At 40.8% G+C, this 26,825-nt stretch overlaps 1 protein-coding gene and 1 pseudogene across 15 annotated transcripts in view; one reads left to right on the top strand and one right to left on the bottom strand.

The window, feature by feature from the left end:
• The window catches only part of DLGAP1 (DLG associated protein 1), a gene marked incomplete at both ends in the record, with an annotated part of 968,578 nt that overhangs the window by 273,709 nt on the left and 668,044 nt on the right, over positions 1 to 26,825 (bottom strand). For 3 of the 14 annotated variants that reach the window (XM_079943258.1, XM_079943256.1, XM_079943257.1), the window contains one exon: positions 9,601 to 9,651. The exons of the other annotated variants lie outside the window; for them this stretch is intronic. In XM_079943258.1, the coding sequence (XP_079799384.1) occupies positions 9,601 to 9,651 (51 nt within the window). Of the gene's footprint in view, positions 1 to 9,600; positions 9,652 to 26,825 lie in introns of those variants that run through there. 14 annotated transcript variants of the gene reach the window in all.
• On the top strand, positions 16,092 to 16,927 carry LOC307197422 (cytochrome c oxidase assembly protein COX11, mitochondrial-like; annotated as a pseudogene). The gene has a single exon. The product of its transcript is annotated as a cytochrome c oxidase assembly protein COX11, mitochondrial-like (transcript).

A 26,825-nucleotide genomic window follows, 5' to 3' on the forward strand; every position in this document is an offset into this window, starting at 1 on the left:
GTGGCATTCTGTAAAAATGATAAACGCTAATGATGAACAACGAAGCAGGCTCTCCAGGCTCTGGGGCTGGCTACAGCAGAACTCAGAACGAGGGGAGAAATAAGTCCATTTCGGACACAAAGGCAAGATCTAGCCTCTCATTAGATCCAACTGCTCCGTGTGAAAATGTGTTAATAAAATAGGGCTGGGATTTTGTGAGGGAGGCATGCATGTGTGGACTAGGTTTTCAAGATGTGTTTTCCATCTTCTTCCCAATTTGGGGTGTTATGGTGTCATACGATTTCAAAATCCAAACATGTTATTTTCTTTCTTCTTTCCTTTTTATGTTCAAACCTCCGCTATAATGAATTAGCTCTCCCTCCTCAATAACTTATTTATGTTTTTTCTATAAAAATGAAGCACTCAGACATAGGCGACACTTAAGTATATTCCCTCTTATGGTCCCTTCAACTTGATTTGTATGTGATTTTTGACTCTGTGAATACATTAATTTGACCAAGTAATGAACAATATTAACTTTATATCTTATACAAATGCATCCTCCTCATAAACAAAACTTTCAAAAAATACTAAATTTTTAAAAAACCTTAGACTTGATATAGAATTTTGTTTTGAGAAAGCAAAATATGCCAGCTTATAAAAGTCATGTGCAGTGATGAATGCAACACTACACGTTTTTCCCTCTGATTTCATGGTAGTTTAGAAACGAGACAATTTTTGAAAAGCCCAGTACATGACTAGTTGATGACATCTAATTTCTTAGTCATTTTAAAATAATGTAGATTGGGATAGAGCCACAAAATTAAAACCATGGAAAGGAGAGAGAGAAGATCGGAACTGTGTTAGAATAACAGACAACCCTTCAAAGCTTCCGTGAGTGCGTCAAAGAACTGAGTTTTCCTGATGTTTTAGCCCAACAAAATTATTCCCCTATCACAAACACAGGACTTAATTACAGAGTACTAAGAGGGAGTAACACTGTTACTAGTTTACTTGAAGTCAGGAAATATTAAAATGCTAGTTGTTCTTTCTTTAAAGCAATTCATCAGTTTTAATCAGGCCGATCAGGGTCTTTCAGATGTTAAGAAACAGCCCATTGCTTGGTTTATAAACAAATAAGACTAGAAATTCTCAGCAGTTGTAAAGCACAGAACTGAGCATGGTTGGTACACATATCTGTATCGCCTACAACGGCAGGCATCGTGCCTTTTACAGGCGGAAAGTGTTCAAATTCTACATGTTTGATGTACGATGTAGGCATGTATCACCCAATCTGGTAGCCAGCTGCAACTTTTTCCTGTTCATAGTAATGAATAAACTCTTAGAGCTTGTTAACTATGTAATTCAAAGTTTACAAAGTACTTCAGGGACTGCCCTGGTGGTCCAGTGGGTAAGACTCCGCACTCCCAATGCAGGGGACCTGGGTTCTATCCCTGGTTGGGGAACTAGATCCCACACGCGTGCCACAACTGAGTCTGCATGCCACAACTAAAGATCCCACATGCCACAATGAAGATCCCGCATGCCCCAACCAAGACCCGGCACAGCCTAAATAAATTTAAAAATAGGATGTAGGATGAGGATGAAGTAGTTTATAATTTATTCCTGAGACTTCAACATACTAATTGGGCCTTTTGAATTGCTTGCTGTGGGCAGAGACTGTAGATATGTAATCACTTGATAATTTATTAGTGATGCATTTAATTATTATAAGATAACTTTTAAAATTGAAGAATAGTTGATTTACAATATTGTATTAGTTGCAGGTGTAGAGCATAATGATTCAGTATTTTTGCAGATTATACTCCATTATAGGTTATTACAAGATAATGGGTATAATTCCCTGTCCTACGCAGCATATCCTTGTTGCTTATCTCTTTTAAATATAGCAGTTTGTATCTGTTAATCCCATACCCCTAATTTATCCCTCTTCCCTTCCGTCTCCCCTTTGGCAACTATAAGTTTGTTTCCTTTATCTGTGAGTCAGTTCATATAATTTTATTCCCAATATGAACATGACATGTTGGACTACTGCTCTTACTATCCATTTTTATAACAAAAGATAATAGTAGTAACCATTAATGATAGTAGCATGCATTGAACATGACATATTTATCTTTTTTAAGGAAAAAATTGTGAATTTTAGACAAGTTTTCCTCAATTGTGAAATACAATAGGTAAAAACCCACCTGCGGTTTTATTATGCTTGAAAATAAATCAGTGTGCATTTAACATGGTATTTTGTTGTTCTCCCTTGATAGACTGCCTCAGTTAAAAAAAAAAATCATGTCATAGGAGAGAAGGTGAATTCAATCTGGAAGTCCAGAAAACTTGTTCTTAAATTCTAGCTCCGATTTTGAGTTGTTGTTTGAACTATACAATACATGATAAAGGAATTAATACCTGTTTCATGCAGTTCTGGTGTTATTTCCTTTTATAATTTCCTGCTTTTGAAAGAATAGTGTAGAAGGCCTTACTTTCTCAAGACACTGACATTAGGGTTCCTGAACTGTACTTGTTTTCTTTATTCCACGATAACTCTGCCCACAGGATAAATGAGTGAATGAATGAAGCCATCCATCCATCCATCCATTCACATTTATTTTTTGTTCTTGAAGCCCCCTTACATTGTGTGTGCTGTTTCCAGCTTTACTGAGCTACAATTGATATATAACACTGTGTTAATTTAAGGGGTACCACCTATCGACTTTATACAATTATATATTGTAAAATGATGACCACCATAGCTTAACATAGCTGACACCTCATCACATCACTTAAGTGCCTTTTTTTTTTTTGCGCTGAGAATGTTTAAGATCTACTCTCTTAGCAACCATTCACATTTATTGAGGGCTTCCTATATGCCATGCACTATGGGAGCAGAAGATGCAAGTACTAATAGATTGGTATGTGCCCCCAGCGATCTCAATCTGTGGAGGGAGAGGTAGAATTTGTGGCGGGAGGGGAGCGAGAAGCACACAAGTGTGGCTGCAATGAAGTTACGACATTGCTGGAAAATACATACTAGACAGTGCAGTTACCATGGAAACTGCTTCAAGGAGGTCGTACTTGACTTGAGACTTGGATGGTGGTCCAGACTGCCAGCTGGACCCAGGGAGAAAAAGAGGGTATTACACGAGAGGAAACAGCATATGTGGAGGCATGGCCTCGAGAAAGGGCAGTGTGTTCTACAGGAAACACCAATTTGCGTACAATACATGGAGAGTTCAAAACAAACTTCACTCCAGACTGAGCCTCTCCGGATGGGATCGCTTTGTAGATTAAGCGGAAGGCACTCAACCTCTTGCTAATAACCTTGACTTGGTTTAAAGCACAACAGGTCTTTTTCAAAACGCCTTTTCTTGGATTGCCTTTTTCCTATGAGTAATAGGGAGCTGAGAACAATAGAAAATCGGTCCTTTGGTTTCTGTGGGTCTTTTCTAAGTCCACATTTCTTTTCCCTCCTCAAGGAAATCCCCAAACCATCCTTTCTTCTGAACTGATCACTCCTCGCCGAGCAGGGCCTTCTACCCTCGGCTTGGCACCCTCCCTGCCACACCCCAGCCTCAACCACCACTCACCAGCTCCCGCCTCCACAAGACCTCCCTTCTGGTTCTGCCTAAAATCCCCACCCAGGCGGCACCCTTCCACTTTCTCCTTCTGCCCTTCCTCTAACACACGGCACTGCGGTACCTCCAACCACCTGTCAGGCGCACAGCTAAGGCTCAGAGGGCCTCCCCAATACCCCCTGCCCCCCTCCCAGCCCCCCATGCAGCAGCCTTTGTAATATCCCCTTTCGTACACTATCAGCTCCTTTGGAGTCATCTTTCGTTTCCTAAAATATCACCGCCGTATTAGTTTCCTGGGGCTGCTGTATCAAATTGTACACACTTAGTGGCTTCAAACAACTCACGTTTCTTCCCTTACAGTTCTGGAGGCCAGAAGTCTCAAGTTGGTTTCCTGGGCTGAAACCAAGGTATCAGCAGCCCTGAGCTCCCTCTGGAAGCTCTAGGGGATGACCCATGTCCTCGCCTTGCCCATCTTTCCTCCACTTCAAAACTAGCAGCACAGCATCTTCGAATCTCTGTTTCCATGGTCACATGGCCTTCCCCTGTGGTCAAGTCTCCCTCTGCTTCCCTCTTACAAGGACCCTTGTGATTCCATTGAGGACTCACCCAGATAATCCAGGGTCATCTTCCCATCCCAAGATCCTTAGCTCAGTCCCACCTGCAAAGCCACATTTGCCCTAAACAGTCTCATTCACACTTTTCTAGGATGAGGATGGGCCGTATTTGGAGCCATTTCTCCATATACCCCATCCACCAACACCACCAACGTGGAGGAGGACTTACTCTGTGCTGGGCGACAGTTTACGAGGTGGGCACCGTTATTATCTCTGTTTTACAGATGAAGAAACAGGCACAGAAAGGTAAACTGATGTCTCGAGGCCACATAGAGAAAGCGAGGTCCATCCACCTTAGGAGCGTGTGCTCCTCACATGATGCTGTACTGTTGTCTCTCAGCTTTTGGGACCATGTACATCCATGGGTTGGTTTGGATCACAAGGACCCTAAAGACAATCACGGTCAACACAACGTGGATAATTGTCCAGAAGTCGTAGATGCCCCTTTTCTAGCTGCACTTCAAGAGATTTCTCCTGCAGAGAGCACCGCTAATTAAGGGGTCGGGTGGTAACAGCAGCAATTTGCTTCCCCCGAAAGGCTGCTGGAAGCCCCCTGAGTAGTCTGACGTCAAGCTATGACTGATGAATGTTAAGATCTAACTGAGCTCAGGCAAAAGCGCTGTGGAAGGAGTAATCACAGAGCAGGACCGGGAAAGAAATTCACGTTGAAAAGGACAATGGAAATAGAACAGAAACGTGAGGCCTAGCTACTCTCACCATGGAGAGAACAAGAAAGGCAGAAAAAGGCACTGAGCCTGGAGAAGAAAGAATACAGCACAAAGAAAGGTACTTTCAGGTTAACAATAAGGGAAGAACACACTCAGGGTGCATTGGGGAGGCCAGAAAGCAAAGGAACAGGCAGGTGGTGAAAAATCAAGGATTTTTCTACCATCCATTATTCATTTTTAAGATTAAAATTTTCTCTCACTCCAGGGTGGCAGTGGGCCACGTGGAGGATAGAAAGAGCTGGCTCCTGGAATCGAACAGACCAGGGGGCCCATTCGTTAATATCAGTGTTACTCATGGCAACCTGAGCCTCAGTCTTCTCATTTATGAAACAGGTATAAGCACACGAAGATGAAAGAATTTCCGTGAATGGCTTTAGCACGGTTCTTTGCAGGAATGAGTAACATAAAGAATTATTGCATTTGGTTTCTGCAACCTCATCAAAACAAAGGTAATAGGGCTTCCCTGGTGGCGCAGTGGTTGAGGGTCCGCCTGCCGATGCAGGGGACACGGGTTCGTGCCCCGGTCCGGGAAGATCCCACATGCCGCGGAGCGGCTGGGCCCGTGAACCGTGGCCGCTGAGCCTGCGCGTCCAGAGCCAGTGCTCCGCCACGGGAGAGGCCACAACAGTGAGAGGCCCGTGTACCACACACACACAAAAAAAGGCAGTAAAGTCGTTAAGGAGTCCAAGTTTCTATTCATGCAGTCGGATAGAATTTTCTTTGGGCTCGTTTGTGGCCACACTGTGAATAAGAGACCAGATATCTACCTTCATGAAACAGTGGAATAGGCAACCCCATGTAAAATGAAGGAGCATGATAAGGAAATAATGGATGTGATGAGAACTATGGGGAGAGACTGGACACAAACATGGCCAGTCAGAGAGGGCTTCTTGGAGGAAGTGTCATCTCAGCCAAGACTAAAAAGTTCACAAGGCGTAAATAAGGAAGAGAGGAGTTTGGAGTGAATGGATATGAGAAAGTTAAAAGTACATCAGTGTGGATGAAATGCAGAGTAGACAGAGGGAGTGTTGAGAAATCAGGCTGTGAAAGAAAAAGGTCCCCAAGTATGTCACGCCCTGTAAGTCATGGGAAGAAGTCTGGACTTTACCACTGGGAGTATGGAGGAACCATTGAAGGATGTAAAAACAGAAGATTTACTGATTCTATCTGTATTTCAGAAACGTCATTTGGACGCTAGTATTGGGTTGGCCAAGGTGTTCGTTCAGGTTTTTCCGTAACATCTTACGGCAAAATCCGAGCGAACATGTTTGGCCAACCCAATATATAGAATAAACTGGATTAGAGGAAACCTAGAGGCAGGAAGAACACTTAGGAGGAATTTATACTAATTTAGGTGAGAAAGTATGGCGCTTCAACAAGGATAGTGGCAGAGGGGATGAAGAGAAGTGGATAGAAATAAAATCTGTAGGACTTGGTGATTTTCCCATCCATTCATTCATCCATCCAACCAACTCTTAGGGGTCTATCTTAGAGATGTAAGGGGAGGTAGAGGGGAAAATCAAGGTTTTCCCCTCTGTTTCTGGGCTGAAGAAATGGGTAGACGGTGGTCCTATTTACAGGAGTAGGAAATGCAGGTTAAGAAGTCTTGTGGGGAAGGTAGTGAGCCCAGTTTTAGAGATGTTGGCTTTTCAGTAATGCCTTTACTTTTTTTTTTTTTTTAATTTTATTTATTTATTTATTTTTGGCTGTGTTGCGTCTTCGTTGCTGCGCGCGGGCTTTCTCTAGTTGCTGTGAGCGGAGGCTACTCTTCCTTGCGGTGCGCAGGCTTCTCATTGCGGTGGCTTCTCTTGCTGCGGAGCACGGGCTCTAGGCATGTGGGCTTCAGTAGTTGTGGCACATGGGCTCAGTAGTTGTGGCTCACGGGCTCTAGAGCGCAGGCTCAGTAGTTGTGGCGCACGGGCTTAGTTGCTTCGTGGCATGTGGGATCTTCCCGGACCAGGGCTCGAACCCGTGTCCCCTGCATTGGCAGGTGGATTCTTAACCACTGTGCCACCAGGGAAGCCCACCTTTACCTTTATAACGCAGATACCCTCGGCTCCTCCAGCCTGTGTGCGTCAACGAGGTAACCTTAGCGATAGTAACCAAGTGTAGCGATGTTCCAGTCCCCCTCTCATCTTTGCTCCTCCTCCACCTAATTCTGATTGTCCCCACAAATGGGCTTCACATGTATTTGGGAACAAATCTGTTTGCTGCCTTCTGCTCAAGCCTCCTCGCTGTGTGCCAAGAACTTGTTAGGATGGCGGGCCATCTGTGACCACGCTGTTGCCTCGGTTACCACTGCCCTCCGTGGATGGCGGCTCCGTGGTCTTTCCACGTGTGTGTGTGTGTGTGTGTGTGTGTGTGTGTGTGTGAGAGAGAGAAGGGAAGGCAGAGGTGCTGCTTTCTCTAGATTTTCTCCATTAATTAACACAAAGAGTTAATGAGTTAGTCTGTAACACCTGCTTTCATCTGGCATCACTAAGCATGCCTGGAAGGACTAGGAACTTTGCATCTCATGGTGAAGGGTGAGTGGGTTGACCACTGTAGACAAAAAGAATCACCAAAAGGATGCTGGTCAAAACCCCTGCATATTGGGCTTCCCTGGTGGCGCTGTGATTGAGAGTCCGCCTGCCGATGCAGGGGACGCGGGTTCGTGCCCCGGTCCAGGAAGATCCCACATGCCGCGGATCGGCTGGGCCCGTGAGCCATGGCCGCTGAGCCTGCGCGTCCGGAGCTTGTGCTCCGCAATGGAAGAGGCCACGACAGTGAGAGGCCCTCGTACCGCAAAAAAAAAAAAAAAAAAAAAAAAAAAAACCCTGCATATTGAAATGATCGGGTTGGTGGCAGTAGTGGATAAAAAGTCATGCTGGTATCAAAGTTTTCTTATTGTATAAATGACAGGAAATAGAAGACAACAACTTGGGGGTTAGAGTTTGCTTTCTAGTTTGTTCATTTCTTCCAACTTCCAAATGGACACAGTGCAACCCATAGGCTCTGGATCAGTGATGCTGGGGAGAAGGGAAACGGGGGGAAATGTCAGAAATAAAGAAGCAGTAAAAGTGCATGGGACAGTCAAGCATGGTCTGGAGTGATGAGGTCTCAGACGGAAAGGGGAGAAAGAGGAAAAGAAGACAAACACCTTTACGGACCCCAAGCACTCCGCCATGTTTGAGCTTCCAACGGTCCTCCACACAGAGAAAAGCTGTGAAATTGGACATATTTTAAAACCTTGAGGTATGAATAGGTAACATATGTTCTTAAAAATGAGCTGAGATAGACTAAAATGCTACACTCCTACTTCTCATAGGTTTTTGCTAAATTAGAGGTTTTTCCAGAGAAATGCCTACAATTTGTAGGTGGTACATGGGGGACATGTAAGTGGAACTAAGTCTTTAGCAGTGGCTGGCCCTTGTGCTGAAACTTAGCATCGCTTTATGCTTCTAGGAAAAACAGATACTGTGAACAATTTAGAGGAGGGGAGAAGAAAAATTCTTCCTTTTTCTATAAGAGTCTGATTGCAATGTTTAAAGATTTCCACGAAACAAAAATATCTGGTGTCACAGCTCATCTCCCACGCATAAAAACAAAATGGGAAAATTAGGTAGGAAAAGGAGAACCATTTCCTTTCCATTTCTCCAAAATTTCCCACATACTTTGGCTGTTTTGAATAGATCTTCTGAAATATCTTTTGAGGTCACCTACTTTGAGAGAACAGAGTCTCTGATTTTCAGGTGACATAGCAACGAGCCCAGAAAACAGAAATCTTATTTTTCATTTTTGCCATTCTTCTTGAAAAGAAAAGATGGTAATTTCGTCCCCACCCCATCTTGCTAAGCTTTTGCTAGTCTCGGGGATTTGTGCTCCGATCTGACTAAAAGAAAAATCTCCGTGTTAAGCCCTGAAAAGCTGGATCACAAAAAGAAATCCCAATCTCATAACTGTTTCATCACATTTTGATTTTAAGATATAGTAGCCAAGGTAGCCATGAAAGTCTCACAGGGGTCTGATGGTTTTTTATTCCCTGAACTTCAGTGGACAAACAAGTACGTTTTCCACACGAACTGAAATCCTTGCAGCCACAGTAAATCAAGAAAGTAATGAGGAAAATGCACATTCCCGGCACGCTGCTATTTTAAAAACAGTCTTACAGAAGAAAACCCACCTAAACCGAAGCTGTGGAATAATTTTAGCAATTGAAAATTACTACCTTCTCTAGAATAACATGTACTTAGAAATGAAATGACTCAGAAACCAGCACGAAGTATGCATTCTGCTTTCCTTGTAGCACATTCAACATTTAATTTACAATATATCACGCTAAATACATTCAATCATCAGGGCTTATATCATGTTATCTGTCTTTGCTGCCTCTACCTATTCTGCTCTTAAGCTAAATTCACTTTGCATTATACATGATAACAATATTATCATACAGATGCCATTCTCTCTAAAAAGCTGGATTTCTCCCTCAGCCCCTCCAGTACCAATAAGTAACGAAATCAAAGGAAAAGGGCACACCGATGGGGGGTGGGTACTCTTTATGAAATTGTTCATCCCAAATTCGCAGGCATCGTGAAACATGACATTAACTCCAGTATGTTAAAAGAAAAATTATGGATTAGCACAGAAAACAAACACAAAGAGACTATTTATCTCCTTTTCCATAGCCCAGAATTGCCATTAGCTTACCTTATTAGCTGAAATGCCAAACAGAATGTCTTTATGGAAAAGTAAGTTCATTATTCATCTCAGCTTTGATTTGGTCTAGCGCAGCTGAGAGCATTTAGCTTCTCCCTGTGATTTGCCGATGCAAAGTGGGTGAGTAAGGCAGTAAACACAGAACTTGGGAGGTGGGGAGCGGGTGGCCCGCGGCTCACAACTCTAGACCTGCAACTTTACAGTTTCTTTCATATGAAGGTAGTTAACAAACTCAGATCTTATCACCGAAGTGACTACTTAGTGGAGATTTTTAAGTCCGTTCAGTAGGCAGGGCAGTTGCAATGATAACGTCCTGCCTGTTCACGGTCCCAGCAAAATTACCTTGCTGTTTTTAGCTTGGTGGATTCTTGGACTATTGATTCACTTTGCAGCACGTTAGTGGATAATATATATTTTGTCAAGGAGAAATCCACGTGGGGGAGCGATCTCTGTAATTTTCTTTAAAAAGAAAACCTGCTTGTCTGACCAGTGAATGGCAAGATAGATGCATTTTACAATTCTGAAGATAAGTGTGCACACACACACACAACATTGTGTTGGATACAACATTCCGGTAGCTCCTACAGACGGAGACCCAGAAGCAAGATAGCAATAGATATCTGTCCTCAGGTCATCGAATTCTCTTTCAGAATAAAAAGTCACATTCTTTAATCATTGATTCATTTTCTTCAAATGAATTAAACATGTTCTAGAAACATTTCGGCAAACACTTTTTCTTTCTTAAAAAATGACTTCATAGAAAACATCCCAAAAGAACCTTATTTAGTGAAAGTGTCTCATTTCCAAGATGGGCAAAGGAAGTGTTGCAGTTTCCTCTCTCAAGCGTTTTACTTCACAGAATTCGAGCAGTCTCATTTACTAAGATCCAGCTTTACCAAGGAAAATATGCAATCACAACAGCGAGACAAGTCTTGGATAATCAGTAGACAAGGACAGCGTTACTGAACAAAGCAATTTTAGCTTAAAGACTGTTTAAGCTTTGACTTTGTCACCATGCAAAATCAAGCCCCCAGTTCTCTCCTGAATTAATGAGAGCATGGCTGCCTCCAATGAGAAATGATAAAGAAAAAGCAATAATGGTTGATTTGCCTCAAAATGTTAAACAGAGTTACCATATGACTCAGCAATTCCACTCTTAGGCATATACTCGGGAGAAATGAAAACACGTGTCCACACAAAAACTTGTACACAAATGTTCACAGCACCAATATTTACAATAGCCCCCCACAAAAAAGTGGAAACAGTCTTACAAGAGCCCAGACACAAAAGTGGAAACGGTCTTAATGTTCATCAGCTGATGAATGGATGTAAAAATGGGATATAGTCATATAATGGAATATGATTTGGCATTAAAAGTCAAGTATTGACACATGCTATACCATGGATGAATTTTGAAAACAGCATGCTGATTGACAGAAGTCATCACAGAGTATATGATCCCATTTATATGAAATGTCCAGAACAGGCAGGATCTATGGAGACAGAAAGTAGCTCGGTGGTTGCTCTATAGGCTTGTGGGCAGTGTACTGGGAAGTGAATACAAATGGGTCTCTTACTGGAGTGATGAAAATGTTCTTATTTAGATGGTGGTGATGTTTGTGCAACTCTGTGAATACGCTAAAACCACTGAATGGTATATTTTAAATAGGTGAATTTTATGGTTTGCACATATCTTAATAAATGTTAATAAAATTATTAATTTGTCATAGAAATATTGTCATATAATGGTTGCAACTACAAGAATTTGTTATATATAGTAAATTTTGCAAAAGGTAGATAGGGAGAGGTGGGGAAAGTGTCAAGATAACCCCAAACTTGCAAAATCCTTGAGAACTCATGGACTGTAGACCTACCTGAAGGACCATTTGTGCTGGTTTTTAATCATGGATAATTTTCCATAAGAAAAACCCCCCAAATCAGAGAGAGTGAGAGCAAGAGGAAGAAGACGAAGAAGAAGAGAAAGAGAGGAAGAAGGAGACTAGTTTTTTTATTTATTTAACTTTTTATTTTATATTGGAGTATAGTTGATTAACAAGGGGACACTTGTTTTTGATTAGATAGCATGAAAGGACAGGTGATTCAAGAAGGAAAGTAGGATCCCAAACCTTAATTCTGATGATATAACAGCAAGTGGTTGAGATGAGAATAAAAGAAGAAAGCCTTTAACGAGACCAAAAGAATTGAACAAGGAGGGTTTTGAAATGCTCAAGTTAAAGGAACTTGTTTCTAACAAGAGAGATGGGTTCACAATCAAGGAAGAATACACGTAAGTGATGAGCATCTACAGGAATTGCAGCAAGAGTGCTAAAACCCAGAATTAAATGAAGTTTGAATTAAAAAATAATAAAAGTGATAAAAAAAAGCCAGGGACAGTAAAAAAAAAAAAAAAAAGAAAAAGGCTTTTGGAAAGATATGAATTGGAACAAACAGAAGAACAAGGACGATCCTGAGACGTGGTCCAGATGGTGTAATGTGAACAGATGATGATGAAGGAGGAGAAAGGGGAGGTGGAGAACTAAACATCAAACTCTCAAACTTTACCATTTTCTGTATCAAAGCAAAGGATCTGCAAATTGGAAAGGTTGGAAAAAGAAGCACGGTGAAGAGAAATCTGAATTTCAGGAAAACCTCTTGTATGCAGATGACTCATACATTTGTATTTTCAAAACTAAAAACAGAGTTACCATATTATCCAGCAATCCCACTCCTGGGCATAGATCTGGAGAAAACTATAATTTGAGAAGATACATATACCCCAATGTTCATAGCAGCAATATTTACAATAGCCAGGTCAAGGAAGCAGCTTAAATGTCCATCGACAGAGGAATGGATAAAGAAGATGTGGCGCATATATACAATGGAATATTACTCAGCCATAAACGGATAAAATAATGCCAGTTATAGCAAGATGGATGGACCTAGAGATTATCATACAAAGTGAAGTAAGCCAGGCAAAGACAAATATCATATGACATCACTTATATGTGGAACCTAAAAAAGAAAAGATACAAATGAACTTAGTTACAAAACAGAAATACACCCACAGACATAGGAAACACTTACAGTTACCAAAGGGGAAGGAGGGGGGACACATTAGGAGGTTGGGATTAAGGCATACATAGTACTATATATAAATAGATAATCAACAAGGACCTACTGTACAGCACAGAGAGCTATACTCAAGATTTTGTAATAACCTATAAGGGAAAAGAATCTGAAAAAGAATATATATATATATATATATATATATATATATACATATATATATATATATATATAACTGAATATAACTGAATCACTGTGCTGAACACCTAAAACTAACACGACATTGTAAGTCAACCATACCTCAAAAAAATTCTGTTTTCTCAAAACTAAATTTGTATTTTCATTCCAGATCTCCCATATGAACTTCAGGTACCTGACAACTTTACTTAGATTCCTTGAAGCACTTCACACGCAGCACCTTCAAAATCAAACTCATTTTCTCTTCCCCCTTTCCTGCCCACACCCCACTGTAGTTCTTCTCGAATTCCCTACTTCAGTGAATGGAAACACCATCTTTTATGCAAGTCAGAGACAGAGGTACCATTCCGGACACTTCCTTTTCCCTCAACATCGCCAAGTCCTATAGATTGGGAAGCTCTGGGAACTATCCACCTGCCTCAACATCACTGTCACCAGCCTAGTCCAAGTCACCATTTTCTTTCACCTGAGATGCTATACTTGTCTTCTAACTGGTTCTCCTTTCATTTTATTTATCTTTTCACTTCCTCTAAAGGGATGTTTTCAGAAGGCAACCTGGATATCATCTCTCCCCACTCCTGCTGTTCTACGCACACAAACAAGGAAATAAAGATTCAAATTTTAGACACGACCTCCAGGACCCTGACAGATAGAGTCCTGCATATCTTCCCAGACTCATTTTGCACCACCTTGGTGACCTAACCACACTAGATTTATTTCTGACCCTTTTGTTTCTCCCTACCTTTGCCTGATTCCCCTGGCTCATTGTCTAATTGACTTTAAATCTTCCTTCAGACCCAATCCCAACCGCTATTTCCTAGGGTGTGCTTCCCCCAACTTCTTAAGTCAATCTGCTATCACAGTATCATAATCTCCTTTGTAGGTACTGAGCAAACTGATCACTCGGAATAGGTTTTTACTTACGAGTAGAGGGTTCAGAAGGTGCTTGGGCTACTACACTCTTGGTATCTTTGAAGACACTTGCTTGGGTTGCCTCTTAGTTTTAAACTCACTGTGGAGAGACCTAATTTCCCACTGGTCACTCTTCTAACAGGGCAAGGACGAGGGATGGGTTGTATGGAGGGAAAGCAGGGAAGAAACATTTTTGGCTCAGGGACCCAGCAGTCTGATCTTAGGTGCAAGATGTTTAGGGTAGTGCTAAGAAATACTAGTTGCCCATCCCCTAGAATCTCAAGGGGTCCTAGTCCTATGGGAATTTGAAGTCAGCCACAGTTCCTGCCAGCAAAGGAAGGGACAACCAAGACTGCAGACAGGGTAAGCTCCCAGCATAATTCAATGTAGCCCTTGCCACGGTAGTAAATTTAAATTTATTTGTGTCATTGATTTGAGTAATGTTTATCTCCCCACTGATAATGGGAGCATGAGAGTAGGAATCAGGTCTGTTTCTTTCTTTCTTTCTTTTTTTTTAACATCTTTATTGGGGTATAATTGCTTTACAATGGTGTGTTACTTTCTACTTTATAACGAAGTGAATCAGTTATACGTATATTCCCATATCTCTTCCCTCTTACGTCTCCCTCCCTCCCACCCTCCCTATCCCACCCCTCCATGCGGTCACAAAGCACCGAGCTGATCTCCCTGTGCTATGCGGCTGCTTCCCACTAGCTATGTACCTTACTAGAGTCTGTCATACAGAGTGAAGTCAGTCAGAAAGAGAAAGACAAATACCGTATGCTAACACATATATATGGAATTTAAGGAAAAAAAATGTCATGAAGAACCTAGGGGTAAGACAGGAATAAAGACACAGACCTACTGGAGAACGGACTTGAGGATATGGGGAGGGGGAAGGGTGATATATACACGTCTGTTTCTGATCATCACTGAATCCTTTGCGATTACACAGGGCCTGGCAACAGTAGGCATTTAATAAATAGTTTTTGAATGAATCAGTGAAAGAGCTCTTAAATTGGCAGGCTGTGGTGGGAGGGTAATGATAGCGTAATTGCTACTAGTGGAATCATTTAAAGCATATGTTCTATGTGGGGTGTCAGGACTAGTCTTCCTGTTTATGAAATCTGACCATTTTATATCGTTCCCTTGTCATCACAGCTGTGATCTCGCTACCGCATGAAGAGCCACTATTAAGCATTTTGCTTAGAAAATGGGCATGCAGGATGTTTTAAGATATCATAAGATTTATTAAATTCATAATTGAATTTCCCCAGTGAAGACATTTTCCTTTTGAAAGGAGGGCACACCTAAAAACAATCAACTTAAGTTGCTGTGCTCAGGCAAATTACATCTTTGCGTACACAGAGAGCTTTCGGTAGGACCCCAGAATCAAGGTGGGTAATTAAAACCTGTCAAAGAAAATGTGATGGGGAAAGATGAAGATGGACAAGTCTTTTGAATCATCCAAAAGAACACAGCTTGATGGGCTTGAGTTTACAAAGCAGCAGCCTCCTAGAACAGGCTGTTAAAGGAAGATCTCTGAGCACCGGAAGAAGCAGCTTGCGTTTATGAAGAAGTAGTATGCTAGGCTGACTGTGTTTTACTTTTATTTTTGAAGATTAACTTGGTCGATGGGTATACATATAACCTGCGCTTCCTTACGCAAAGTCATCTTTCTAGAAAGAAAACAGGAGGAAAATATTTCTAAATGTTCACAGGACTGGTTTCCACTGAATTTTCTCACTTCTCTTCCTGGCAGCCATTCCGAACAACAAAAACAATCATACAACAAAACAAAGAGAATTACCCAGAAATCACATTTTCAGCAAAACCAGCAGAACACCCACAAACTCCCCAATCGGAGTCAGGCAGAAAGCCGAGGAGGAAAGGGATAGGAACGTGGCAGGTAAATGAGAGGTAGGAAGGGGACCTAGCTGCAGCAGAGCTCAAGAGCTCTGCCAAGTACACCCTCCCCCGAAGCGAGGACCTCAGTCTGAGAGCATTGCAGTGTGGAAAGGCAGGGACTGATGTAGGTGGTGGAGGGTGAATGGGCAAATCTCACTAAGGGCCAGAAACATTCTTTCTAAAAATGACTGTATCATTTCTGTCCCCACGTGACTGGTAACGTGCGGGGTCGTCCATGAAATAACGGAGGGAGAAAAGAACTAGGTTTTGTCTGAGAGTCAGAGGATGTGTGAGTACACAGATGCAGCATACTATAAAGAAACAGTGGATAACTGTAGCGACAGCAAAGGAAGCCCTCGGTTCACGAATGCTTGAAAAATGACTGCCTACCTTCTGATTCTCTTAAAAAAAAAAACAAAACTTGTTCAGGCCATGGGAGGGCTCTGGCGTCCGGGACGAAGGCGCGTCGCTCTCGCTCTCTGCGGGTGGCCCTGGAATCACCCTGGGAACCGGACCAGGGCTGCGGAGAGGGTAGAGCCTTGTCTCCGGTCGGGGAGGAGCGGGACAGGGGGCGCCTAGAGGGAGCCGAGACGGCTCGGGACAGGGAAGCGCCCGAGGCTGGCGGTGCGGCCGCCGCGGCGGCCGAAGAGCACGAACCCCCTCACGCGCGCACAGGACGAGGATTGGCGGCGGCCGAACAAGACACTCCTCACGAACTTGGCCGCTGCGGCCGTGGGCATGCTGGGGAGGTGTCCTGCGCCGCCGTGCCCCTTTACCGGCTCTACGGCCGGACTACTGGACCTGGAGAATCGGCAGTAGCAGGTCATGCATCAGACCAGACTGGAAACATGGTACCTGTTAAGGATCGCATCACTGAAGTCACCTTTAATGCAGATGTGCATGCAAGTCTCCAGTGGAACTTTAGACCTCAGCAAACAGAAATACACGTAGTGCCAGGGGAGACTGCACTGGCGTTTTATAAAGCTAAGACTCCTACTGACAAACCAGTAAACGGAATTTCTACATACAATGTCGTACCATTTGAAGCTGGACAGTATTTCAGTAAAATACAGTGCTTCTGTTTTGTTTTGAAGAACAAGGGCTTAATCCACAAGAGGGAGTAGATATGCCAGTATTTTTCTACATTGATCCTGAATTTGCTGAAGATCCAAGAATGGTGAATGTTGATCTCATCATTCTTTCTTATACTGTTTTTTTTTTTTTTTTTTTTTCGGTACGCGGGCGTCTCACTGTTGTGGCCTGTCCCGTTGCGGAGCACAGGCTCCGGACGTGCAGGCTCAGCAGCCATGGCTCACGGGCCCAGCCGCTCCGCGGCATGTGGGATCTTCCCGGACAGGGGCACGAACCCGTGTCCCCTTCATCGGCAGGCGGACTCTCAACCACTGCGCCACCAGGGAAGCCCAGCAGTCACTATTTTAAAAGCTCAAAATGAAAGAGGAATCACTAAAGCCCTAACAGCTTGCCCAAAGATTACATTCTGATTTCAAATTTGACTGTATTTTTCCTTTAAGATCTAGGGCTATTTTACATTCAGAGTACTAAATAAGTACTTTGACATTTCAGTACCATGAAATTTAAATAAAATGTATATCTAGTAGGCTTCTAGCATTTCTTGTGATAGTTCCAAGTCTCCGAATTTTAAAATGTAAGTGCGATTGTGAAGATTTACCGCCAGCAGAGTTCTTCTGAAAAAAGATGTATTAAACTGTTTGAATAGTAAAAAAAAAAAAAAAAAAAAAAACCCAAAACCAAAAAACTTGTTCAAATAAGAGTAACATAAAAGGAACATGCATGCAGGTCTTCTAGGGAATATGGAAAACAGCAGCCACAAATTTCTTATAAATAATGAAAATGTACCAGGAAAATATGTTGCCACGAAGTTTAAAAGCATAACCCAACTTAGAAACAGTAATTCATGAAGCAATTACAGCTATAAAGGAAGATCACAAAGCAGAATGATAAGAACTCAGGGGAAAAAGTGAGAAAACGAAGGTTGCTGGTAGACAGCTGGAGGATGTGAAATAGGAACTGGCAGAATTGAAGGAAAGGAAGGTCAATAAAGGGACACAAAAGACAAGAAGGAAAAGAGCACAGAAATGGTGCCGAGATAAAAAGGATAAAGAAGGATTAGAGAAACAAGGCAATATAGCCAACACATGCGTAGCTGTGATTCGCAAAGAAAGTCAAACCAATGGAATAGAATAATTATCTTAAAATATAAGGCAAGAGAGCTTTTCTGAAATAAAAAGTCTAAAATCTATTTAATGAAAAGGTAACCATTTTATCAGTGAGACGTCATTCAGAATGGTCAGTGTAAAGAAATGTCTCAGAAAAAGTTTTGAAAGGAATCCTTTAGGTGGTCAAGCAAAAAGATAAAATGAGGTTAAGGGAGAGAAAATGAGGTGGACATTAGACTAACCTGCAGAAACATGTAACCTGAGCGCAGAACAGAGCAGCATCTACAAGAGATTGAGCTAAGAAAGCAGAAGCCAACGATTCTCTGTCTAGTTAAGCTCTTTCCAATGTAAAGACTCAAGTAAAAAGAGCTTTGGACATGCCAGAATTTGGGTACTATTGCTCAAATGAACCTTTCTAGGGGAAAATCCTAGAGGATGGGCTGTAGACAGACATGAAACAGAAAATGTCAACAGAAAAATGTCATCAAAGAACCAGTGGCCAACACCCCCATGTTCCTGACAGCACTATTCACAATAGCCAAGACATGGAAGCAACCTAGGTGTCCACTGATGGATGAATGGATAAGGAAGATGTGGCATGCATATATATATATTTACTCAGCCATAAAAATAATGAAATGTTGCCATTTGTGACATGGGTGGACCTTGAGGGCATTATGCTACGTGAAACAAGTCAGACAGAGAAAGACAAATACTGTATGATCTCACTTACGTGTGGAATCTAAAAAAAAAACCCTAAGCTTATAGATACAGAGAACAGATTGATGGTTGCCAGAGGCGGGGGGTGGTGGTTGTGTGAAATGGTGAAGATGGTCAAAAGGTACAAGCTTCCGGTTATAAAATAAAGAAGTCCTGGGGTGTAATGTACAGCATGGTGATTATAGTTAATAATCCTGCACTGCATATTTGAAAGTTGCTAAGAGAGTAGATCTTAAAAGTTCTCATCACAAGAAAAAATTTTTTTAACTGTGTATGGTGACAGATGTAAACTAGACTTATGGTGGTGGTCTTTTTTTTAAAATTTAATTTAATTTATTTATTTTTCTACAGCAGGTTCTTATTAGTTATCTATTTTATACATATTAGTGTATACATGTCAATCCCAATCTCCCAATTCATCCCACCACCACCACCACCCCCGCCCCGGCTTTCCCCCCTTGGTGTCCGTATGTTTGTTCTCCGCGTCTGTGTCTCTATTTCTGGTGGTGATCATTTTTGCAGTATATACAAATATTGAATCATTATGTTGTACGCCTAAAACTAATATAACGCTATATGTCAGTTATACCTCAATAACAATAAAAAAAGAACCAGTGGCCAAAATCTAGCTCAACATATTTTAGAAGAGGTGTATCATTTTCATGGATTTAAAAGGAATATCTTTATGATCTGATATGACATGAAGTTTCTGTAGCTATACATATGTAGATATACTTTAAGAATTTTTTTCTATTACTAGCTTGTTTTACTTTTTTTCTAAATCCTTAATGGCTGTTGAATATTATGAAATGTCTTTTATGCATATATTGAGATAGTCATGTGTGTTTTCTCCTTTAATCTCCTAGTTGCTGTGAATTCTATGAATATTTTTTTTCTAATGCTAAGGCTTCCTTTCATTAGCAAATAAATCCCGTCTGGTCATGTTATTTTACATTATTTATAATTAGCGAATTTTATTGAAATATTTATTAAGAGTTTTTGCATCAGGTTCGTGAGAGAAATTGCATTACAGTTTTCCTTTCTCAGACTGCCGTCATCTAGTTAAGACTATACGAAATCCTAAAACGAACTGGGCATCTTTTCTTTGTTCATATCTCTAGAAGAATTTTTATATGACAGCAATTAACATTTTCTCGCTGGTTTCATGAAACTATTTGGGTCTGGTCTTTCTTTTTCTGAGTAAATGTTAAACTAATGTGTCAGTTTCTTAAACTGTTAGGGATGTATTCAAGGTTCTTGTTTTTACTGAGTTTTGAATAATTTGTTTTTCTAAGAAATTATCCACTTACGTTTTCAATATATTGGTATAAAATCTATTTCTGTTCTAGTCCTATGATAGATTTAATAGCTACTGTAAATTTATCCCTGTTCCTGTCTTCATTCCTAATAGTGTTTATATTATGCTTTCTTTTTCTCTTTTTGGTGAGCTTATTCAGGGTCTTAGTGATATCAGTATTTTCAAAGAACAGCAATAACACAAAAATATTTACAGTGATCATCTCTGGGTGATTTTGATTATCTTCTTTATTTTCTTATGTATTTTAAAAGTTTCCCCAATAAACGTATGTTATGAACCTCCCCAATAATACCAGTAATAAAGTGATACATTTTTGAACAGAACAAAAAAACGTGGACTGAATAGGAGATTCACAACTGGTTGAATGGCTTTTCCTAGATGGTCTATAAATAATATCAAGAAAAAATGGAGAATGGTCTTCAGTGGTATGCATAAGCCTTTCTTTTTGGCCCTATTCTGAACAGTTTTTTAATCATCAACTTCCATGGTGATATATTAGACACTATTATGAGATTTAGAATATAATACATCTTGGGAAAATATTTAAAATACTGGATTTTAGATTTAGTATTTCTCCAGTTTTGAGAGTGGAAGCATTCTTTCTGGTCATCCAAATGGCACTTTTAGGTGGGTGAATTAGAAACAAGCTGTCCCCTCCTCAAGACTCTACTGTCATTTTCTGGAAAATTATGGTAATAAATAAACAACTAAGATAACTACTAATATAAACGATGTTCTCTAGAATTAGACTGTGCACAATAGTAAGGAGTGACCTTGGGCTAGAAAGACACATTTGTATCTATAAGATGACATTTAATAAAGATAAACATAATAGTCTACATTATGTTAAACCACCTAAGCGCATAGCACAAGGTAAGACAAACATGTCAAAATGATTTCATGTGAATGAATGGCTCACAGTTTTTATCTGAGTATGAGACAGGTTGGCATGGCTGCCAGACGAGCTGGTACCTTGATAGAAGTAGGGTATTCGTATCCAAAGATTTTCAAAGGGTGCTGTGAAGTCCAAATTCAACTGAAATATTGTTCACAAAATAATATCATAAGTTAAGAGAGATGCTGCTTTTCTTGGAACCAAATACAATTTGTCTGTTGTCAGCTAAAAGAGCTTGATGTCCTATTCTCAGAGAATTGCTGAAGGAACTAGGTATTTTGAAGATAGAAAAATGAAGACTTATGGGCGAACAATAGTTTGTTTTTTTTTTTTTTTGCGGTACGCGGGCCTCTCACTGTTGTGGCCTCTCCTTTGCGGAGCACAGGCTCCAGGCACGCAGGCTCAGTGGCCATGGCTCACGGGCCCAGCCGCTCCGTGACATGTGGGATCCTCCTGGACCGGGGCACGAACCTGTGTCCCCTGCATTGGCAGGCGGACTCTCAACCACCACGCCACCAGGGAAGCGAACAATAGTTTTAATCAAACATTTGAAGGACTGCCTTGTAGAAGAAAAATTTGATTTATTTCACATAGCTCTACATCCAAGTTAAAGAAAGAGAGGTGGGCTTGGACTCACGATAGAGAAGAATCTTCTAAGAAGGGTGTCAAGAATGGAAACTGCTTCTGGGGTGAAAATTCAGGGACCCTTTCTAGAGGCCATTTGGTGACGTGCAAAAAGCCTTACCATCTGGCATTCCCATTGGCCCAGTGAATCCAGGAATTTCTACTGATTAAGTAATTGCATGCTTCGTGAGGCATTTGTAACAGTGAAAGATTTGGATAGGTTACTAAGTAAATACAGGAAAAGAAAAAAGAAATGTGAGGGGGAAAGAAAAACAAACAGAGCAGAATGGGGGCAAAGAGAATGAACTCAATGGAACAGAAACTACTGTTGCAAGTACAGGGGTGGAAAGGAGCATGAGATATTATTAGAAAATCGCCAGTCAAAATAGGGTTGAATGCAGGCCACTGAGGCAATGGCCCAATTTTTTTGTTAATTAGACGAGAGAATTGTGATTGCTAAAATAAAACTTAGATTGAGGATCTCTAGTGAAGTGAGGTCAACAAAAATAGCTAATAAATGGGAAATTACTTTAGTCCTTTGCAAGTGAAGAAACCTATTACTCATGGGTGTTAAATGGTTTGTAATGTAGAGAAAGGAAACAGATTCCTCTGGAGATCATTCACTATAATGCTGCATCAATAGAGGACTTCAGGATGTAATATACTGAGGAAATGCTGGCTTTGGAAGTGTGCGTTCCATGCTAGACCATAGTCCAAATGTTTGTGACTGTCTCCATCTGAAAACAACGGAAAGGGTAAACAAGTCTGCAGAATAATTATTCAAAATCAGAATTTTTAAATTATTTGAAGATACTAAGATTTACTTGAACTTCTTTTTTTTTGAATGTAAGACGAGTGCGTACTATTTGGGAATACTAACCAGAAAAAACGGTCCACATTTTATTGAAAAAGACGTTTAAGGCATTATTCATAATGGTGAAAAATGTAAAAAAAATTCAAATGCGAAATAATTGAGAAATCGGTATTCTCACCATGGTGTGTTAGCATACTTTAATAGCCACAATATTTTTATTAAAATGCTAGACATTAAAAATAATAAGCATTTATTAAAATGATAAGCATATATATGCATACAATGTATATATACAAAATGATACGTTATGATAATTATGAAACTACTGGCAAATTAAATAGTTACTTCTTAATTGCCAGATTCATTGATAGACTTTTCATTCCAGGTCTGACTCGATCCCTCTTTGGTAGTTGACCTTGTTCAACTTTTCCTATTTCTTGAAATCCTGATCTCCCTTTACTTCCACGCTGTTTTGATCTTGCTGACCCATTAGCATGGTTTTCCTTTGCTACCTGTCTGTGTTTAAATATCTGTGTAACCTAGGAAACTGGTCTGTGCTACCTCACCTTCTAACATACATGTCCCAATGTGATCTCATTCACTCAAACTTTCCTCTACCTTCTACGTGATAACTCTCAGCTAATCTTTCTCCAGCCCTGACAGCTTCCTGAACTCCAGACTCATAAATTCAGCTGCCTTCACTTTTCTGTCTTCCTCACCTGAGGACCTTTGACCAACCTGGCACCTTAAGGATATGGTAGAAAGATACATTTACTTCTCTCCATCTTTATTGCTTCTAGCTTAGTCTGAACCACAATCATCTCTTGTCTGAATTATTGTAATATCCTTCTAAATAATATTCAGATAAGTGAAAGCTTGCCTATGGGACACCTTCAACTGGATATTCTATAGACACATCAGATTCAAGATGTCTAGAACTATATCATCTTTTCCATCCCAACTTATCTTTTCTCCCAGATTACCGATCTCAATTGGAGATACTGACATGCATCCAATTTTTCAAACCATAAATTGGTCTTCATTTCTACTCTTCTCTTTCCTGACAACCAAGTCATTCAACCTCCAAGCCTAGGCAATTCTATGTATTTTAAACACGTTTTGTCCTTTTGAATGGGTAAAGAAGATGTGGTACATATATATAAGGGAATATTACTCAGCCATAAAAAGGAACGAAACTGGGTCATTTGTAGAGATGTGGATGGACCTAGAGTCTGTCACACAGAGTGAAGTAAGCCAGAAAGAGAAAAACAAATACCGTATATTAACACATATATGTGGAATCTAGAAAAATGGTACAGATGAACCTATCTGTAGGGCAGGAATAGAGACGTAGATGTAGAGAATGGACGTGTGGACATGGGGGGGAAGGGGAGGGTGGGATGAACTGGGAGATTAGGTTTGACATAGACACACTACCATGTGTAAAGTAGCTAGCTAGTGGGAACCTGCTGTATAGCACAGGGAGCTCAGCTCGGTGCTCTGTGACGACCTAGATGGGTGGGATGGGGGGTGGGGTGGGAAGGAGATCCAGGAGGGAGGGGATATATGCATACATATAGCTGATTCACTTCATGGTACAGCAGAAACTAACACAACATTGTAAAGCAATTATACTCCAATAAAAATTAAAAAAAAAAAATTCTTACCATCAGCATCCCTCCTCTCTCCCACTATGGTAAGAAATCCTTGAGTGTAGAAGTTGTATTTTTCAACTTTGTATGCCCAGTCTTTAACAGAGTACCTGACATGTAGTTAATGCTCACAAGTATTTGATTTACAAATTATATTATGTACAAAAAAAGGCAAAAATACATGTAACATGTTAATTGCAAATGTGTAAAATGTGTGTATTTACATATAGATGTTGGAAAGATGTCTTCAAGTGATATGAAGAATTGGCATTTTAGTGTAAGTTTAAGTGAATATTAAACATTCTAAATTTTAAAAAAGCAGCAAATATATAACACATAGGCAAAGAGGAATCTAGACCTAATAGTTTAAAATAGTTTAAAATGGCTTAAAATAGACTAACATAGTTTAAATAGTCTAAATAGTCAAATAGTTTAAAATAATCTAACAAACAAAGAAATTAATGCCCTTTTAGTCCATCTCCGCGTGAAAGAAGTCTCCAGGACCACTGAATGCGTACATTGATCTCAATTAGCTGATATGCTCTGGGCAGATGATTTCACACACTTTTCATACAAAGTTTCAAAAATGATTAGGTTAAAAAAACATATCACAGATGAGGTGGTAGATTCTGTGGCAGGTGGCATAATGGCTCGCCAAAGATGCCCACGTTTTAAGCCAGGGAAACTGTGACAGTGTTACCTTACATGGCAAAAGGGACTTTGCAGAGGTGATTAAGTTAATGATTTTGAGATGGGAGATTATCCTGGATTGTCCAGATGAACCCGATGTGCTTACAGGGGTCTTTGTAAGTGAAAGAGGGAGGCAGGAAAGTCAGAGAAGACGACGTGACCACAGAAGCAGAGATTAGAGTGATGTGATTGCCGGCTCCGAAGATGAAGGGGGAGCCAGGCGTCAAGGAATACAGGCAGCCTCTAGAAGCTGGAAAGTTGGCAAGAAAATGCATTTTCCCCTAGAGCCTCCAGAAGGGACACAGCCCTGCTGATACGATTTTAGCTCAGTGAGACCCATTTCAGACTTCTGATCCCCAGAGCTGTAAGATAATAAATTTGTGTTTAAATCATTAGATTTGCAGTTACTTGTTATAGCAGCAATAGGAAACGAGTACAGATGCTGTAGGATTTCACTTCCTCAAAAGCCTGACTAAACGAAATTGTGTCCTCTAACGGTAACTTCTGCAATGTCTCTTAAATCTGCCTTGTTTCAGTTCATGTTGGTACCGCCATGTTTTCACACTTAATAGTAATAATCATAGCATTTCTTGAGGCATTATATAATATATAATGCTCCCTTTCCAAGCGTTGTTCTACATCTTTTATATTACATTCACCCATTTAATCCTCTCAAGACCCTTACATGATAGGAATTGTTATTACCACCATATTACAAAGGAGGAGCCCATGGCAGAGAGAGGTTAAATAACTCACTCAGAGTTGCCTAATCTGTAAAACACAGGGTTTGAACACAGCTGTTTGGATCCAAAGCTGTACTTTATCTTCCTAAAACTGACTGCATGCCTTTGAATGGCATGACGGTCACTGAAAGTGCCCTCCTCACCAATTGACTATTTATATGCACTCTGTTGTTAACTATTATGGTAGACATAATTTTGACTCCCACGATGTCTAACCCCTGCTGTCACACCCGTGAATATGTTCTGGTTCACGGCAAAAGGGACTTTGCGGATGTCAGTAACGTTACTGATCGGTGATCTTAAAATAGGTCGATTATACTGGATTAATCTGGGTGGACCCACTGTAATCACATGAACCCTTAAAAGAAGAGGGGTGTTATGTCTATGTTATGTCTATGTTACCATAATAAAATAAAATTAAAAAGTAAAAGAAGAGTTTTCTCCTGGCTGAGGGCAGAAGAGAAAGTCAGAGAGATGTGGCAGAGAGAGTCAGAGGGATTTAAAGTACGATCAAAGGTTTGATATGACGTTTGGTGGCTTGCAGATGCAAGGACCTCAGTTGTACAGCCGCGGGGAACTGAATTCCGCTCTCTGCCTAAATTCATTTGGAAGTAGAATCTTCCCCAGAGCCTGCAGATGAGAGCCCAGCCCAGCTGATATCTTCATTTCAGCCTTGGAAGGCCTTGAGCACGCCACTCAGCTGAGCTAGACTGTGCCCAGACTTCTGATCCATGGAGATGTTGACCTTTCTAAACTCCTCTCCCACAAGACTCTGAACTGAGCTGGCTGGTGAAATAACTACTATGATGTTGTGAATTCTATTTCTTCTTCTCTCCCTCTCTCTGTGCCTTTCCTCTCTCCTGCCTGTGATCCATCCATCCATCCATCCATCCATCCATCAATCCACTCACCCACCCACCCACTTGCCTATTAATTCATCCATCCATCCACCTACTCACCTATCCACCCACCTATCCATCACCCATCTGTCCGTCCATCCATACATAAATGGTGTTTGTTAGGCACTAAGTCAGGCATGGGAGATACAGAGCTAAATTACTGAGAGATTAGTAAAAATGGGCAAAAGCTAAGAGAAATCCCTACCAATGTGCTTCCAAAGAAATGATATCAAAGCTTCAGAGACATAGTGTTTCAAATGGGGAAACGTTTCTTCTTTATCCTCCCTTTCTTAAACCCCAGGTTGGAATTTTTCTTCCTATCAACCTCCATATTCCTTGTTCAGGTATCTTCATACTGCTTCTTACTTTGCCTTGTATTCTATTTATCTAACCACCCAGTGTCCCACTAGACTACAAACTCTCTAAGAGTATGAGCTATTTTACAAATCTTTGAATTCCCCTCTCATCTCAGCCTCAGCCCTTGTACACAGCAGAACCTCACTTTTTGTTACTTGAATTGATCACTCAGGAAGAGCTCCTTTACGGTAAATCCTATCACACGCTTTACTTTGTAACAGG

This window comes from Stenella coeruleoalba (genome assembly GCF_951394435.1).
Source record: "Stenella coeruleoalba genome assembly, chromosome: 14".
In the NCBI taxonomy this organism is placed as follows: Eukaryota; Metazoa; Chordata; class Mammalia; order Artiodactyla; family Delphinidae; genus Stenella; species Stenella coeruleoalba.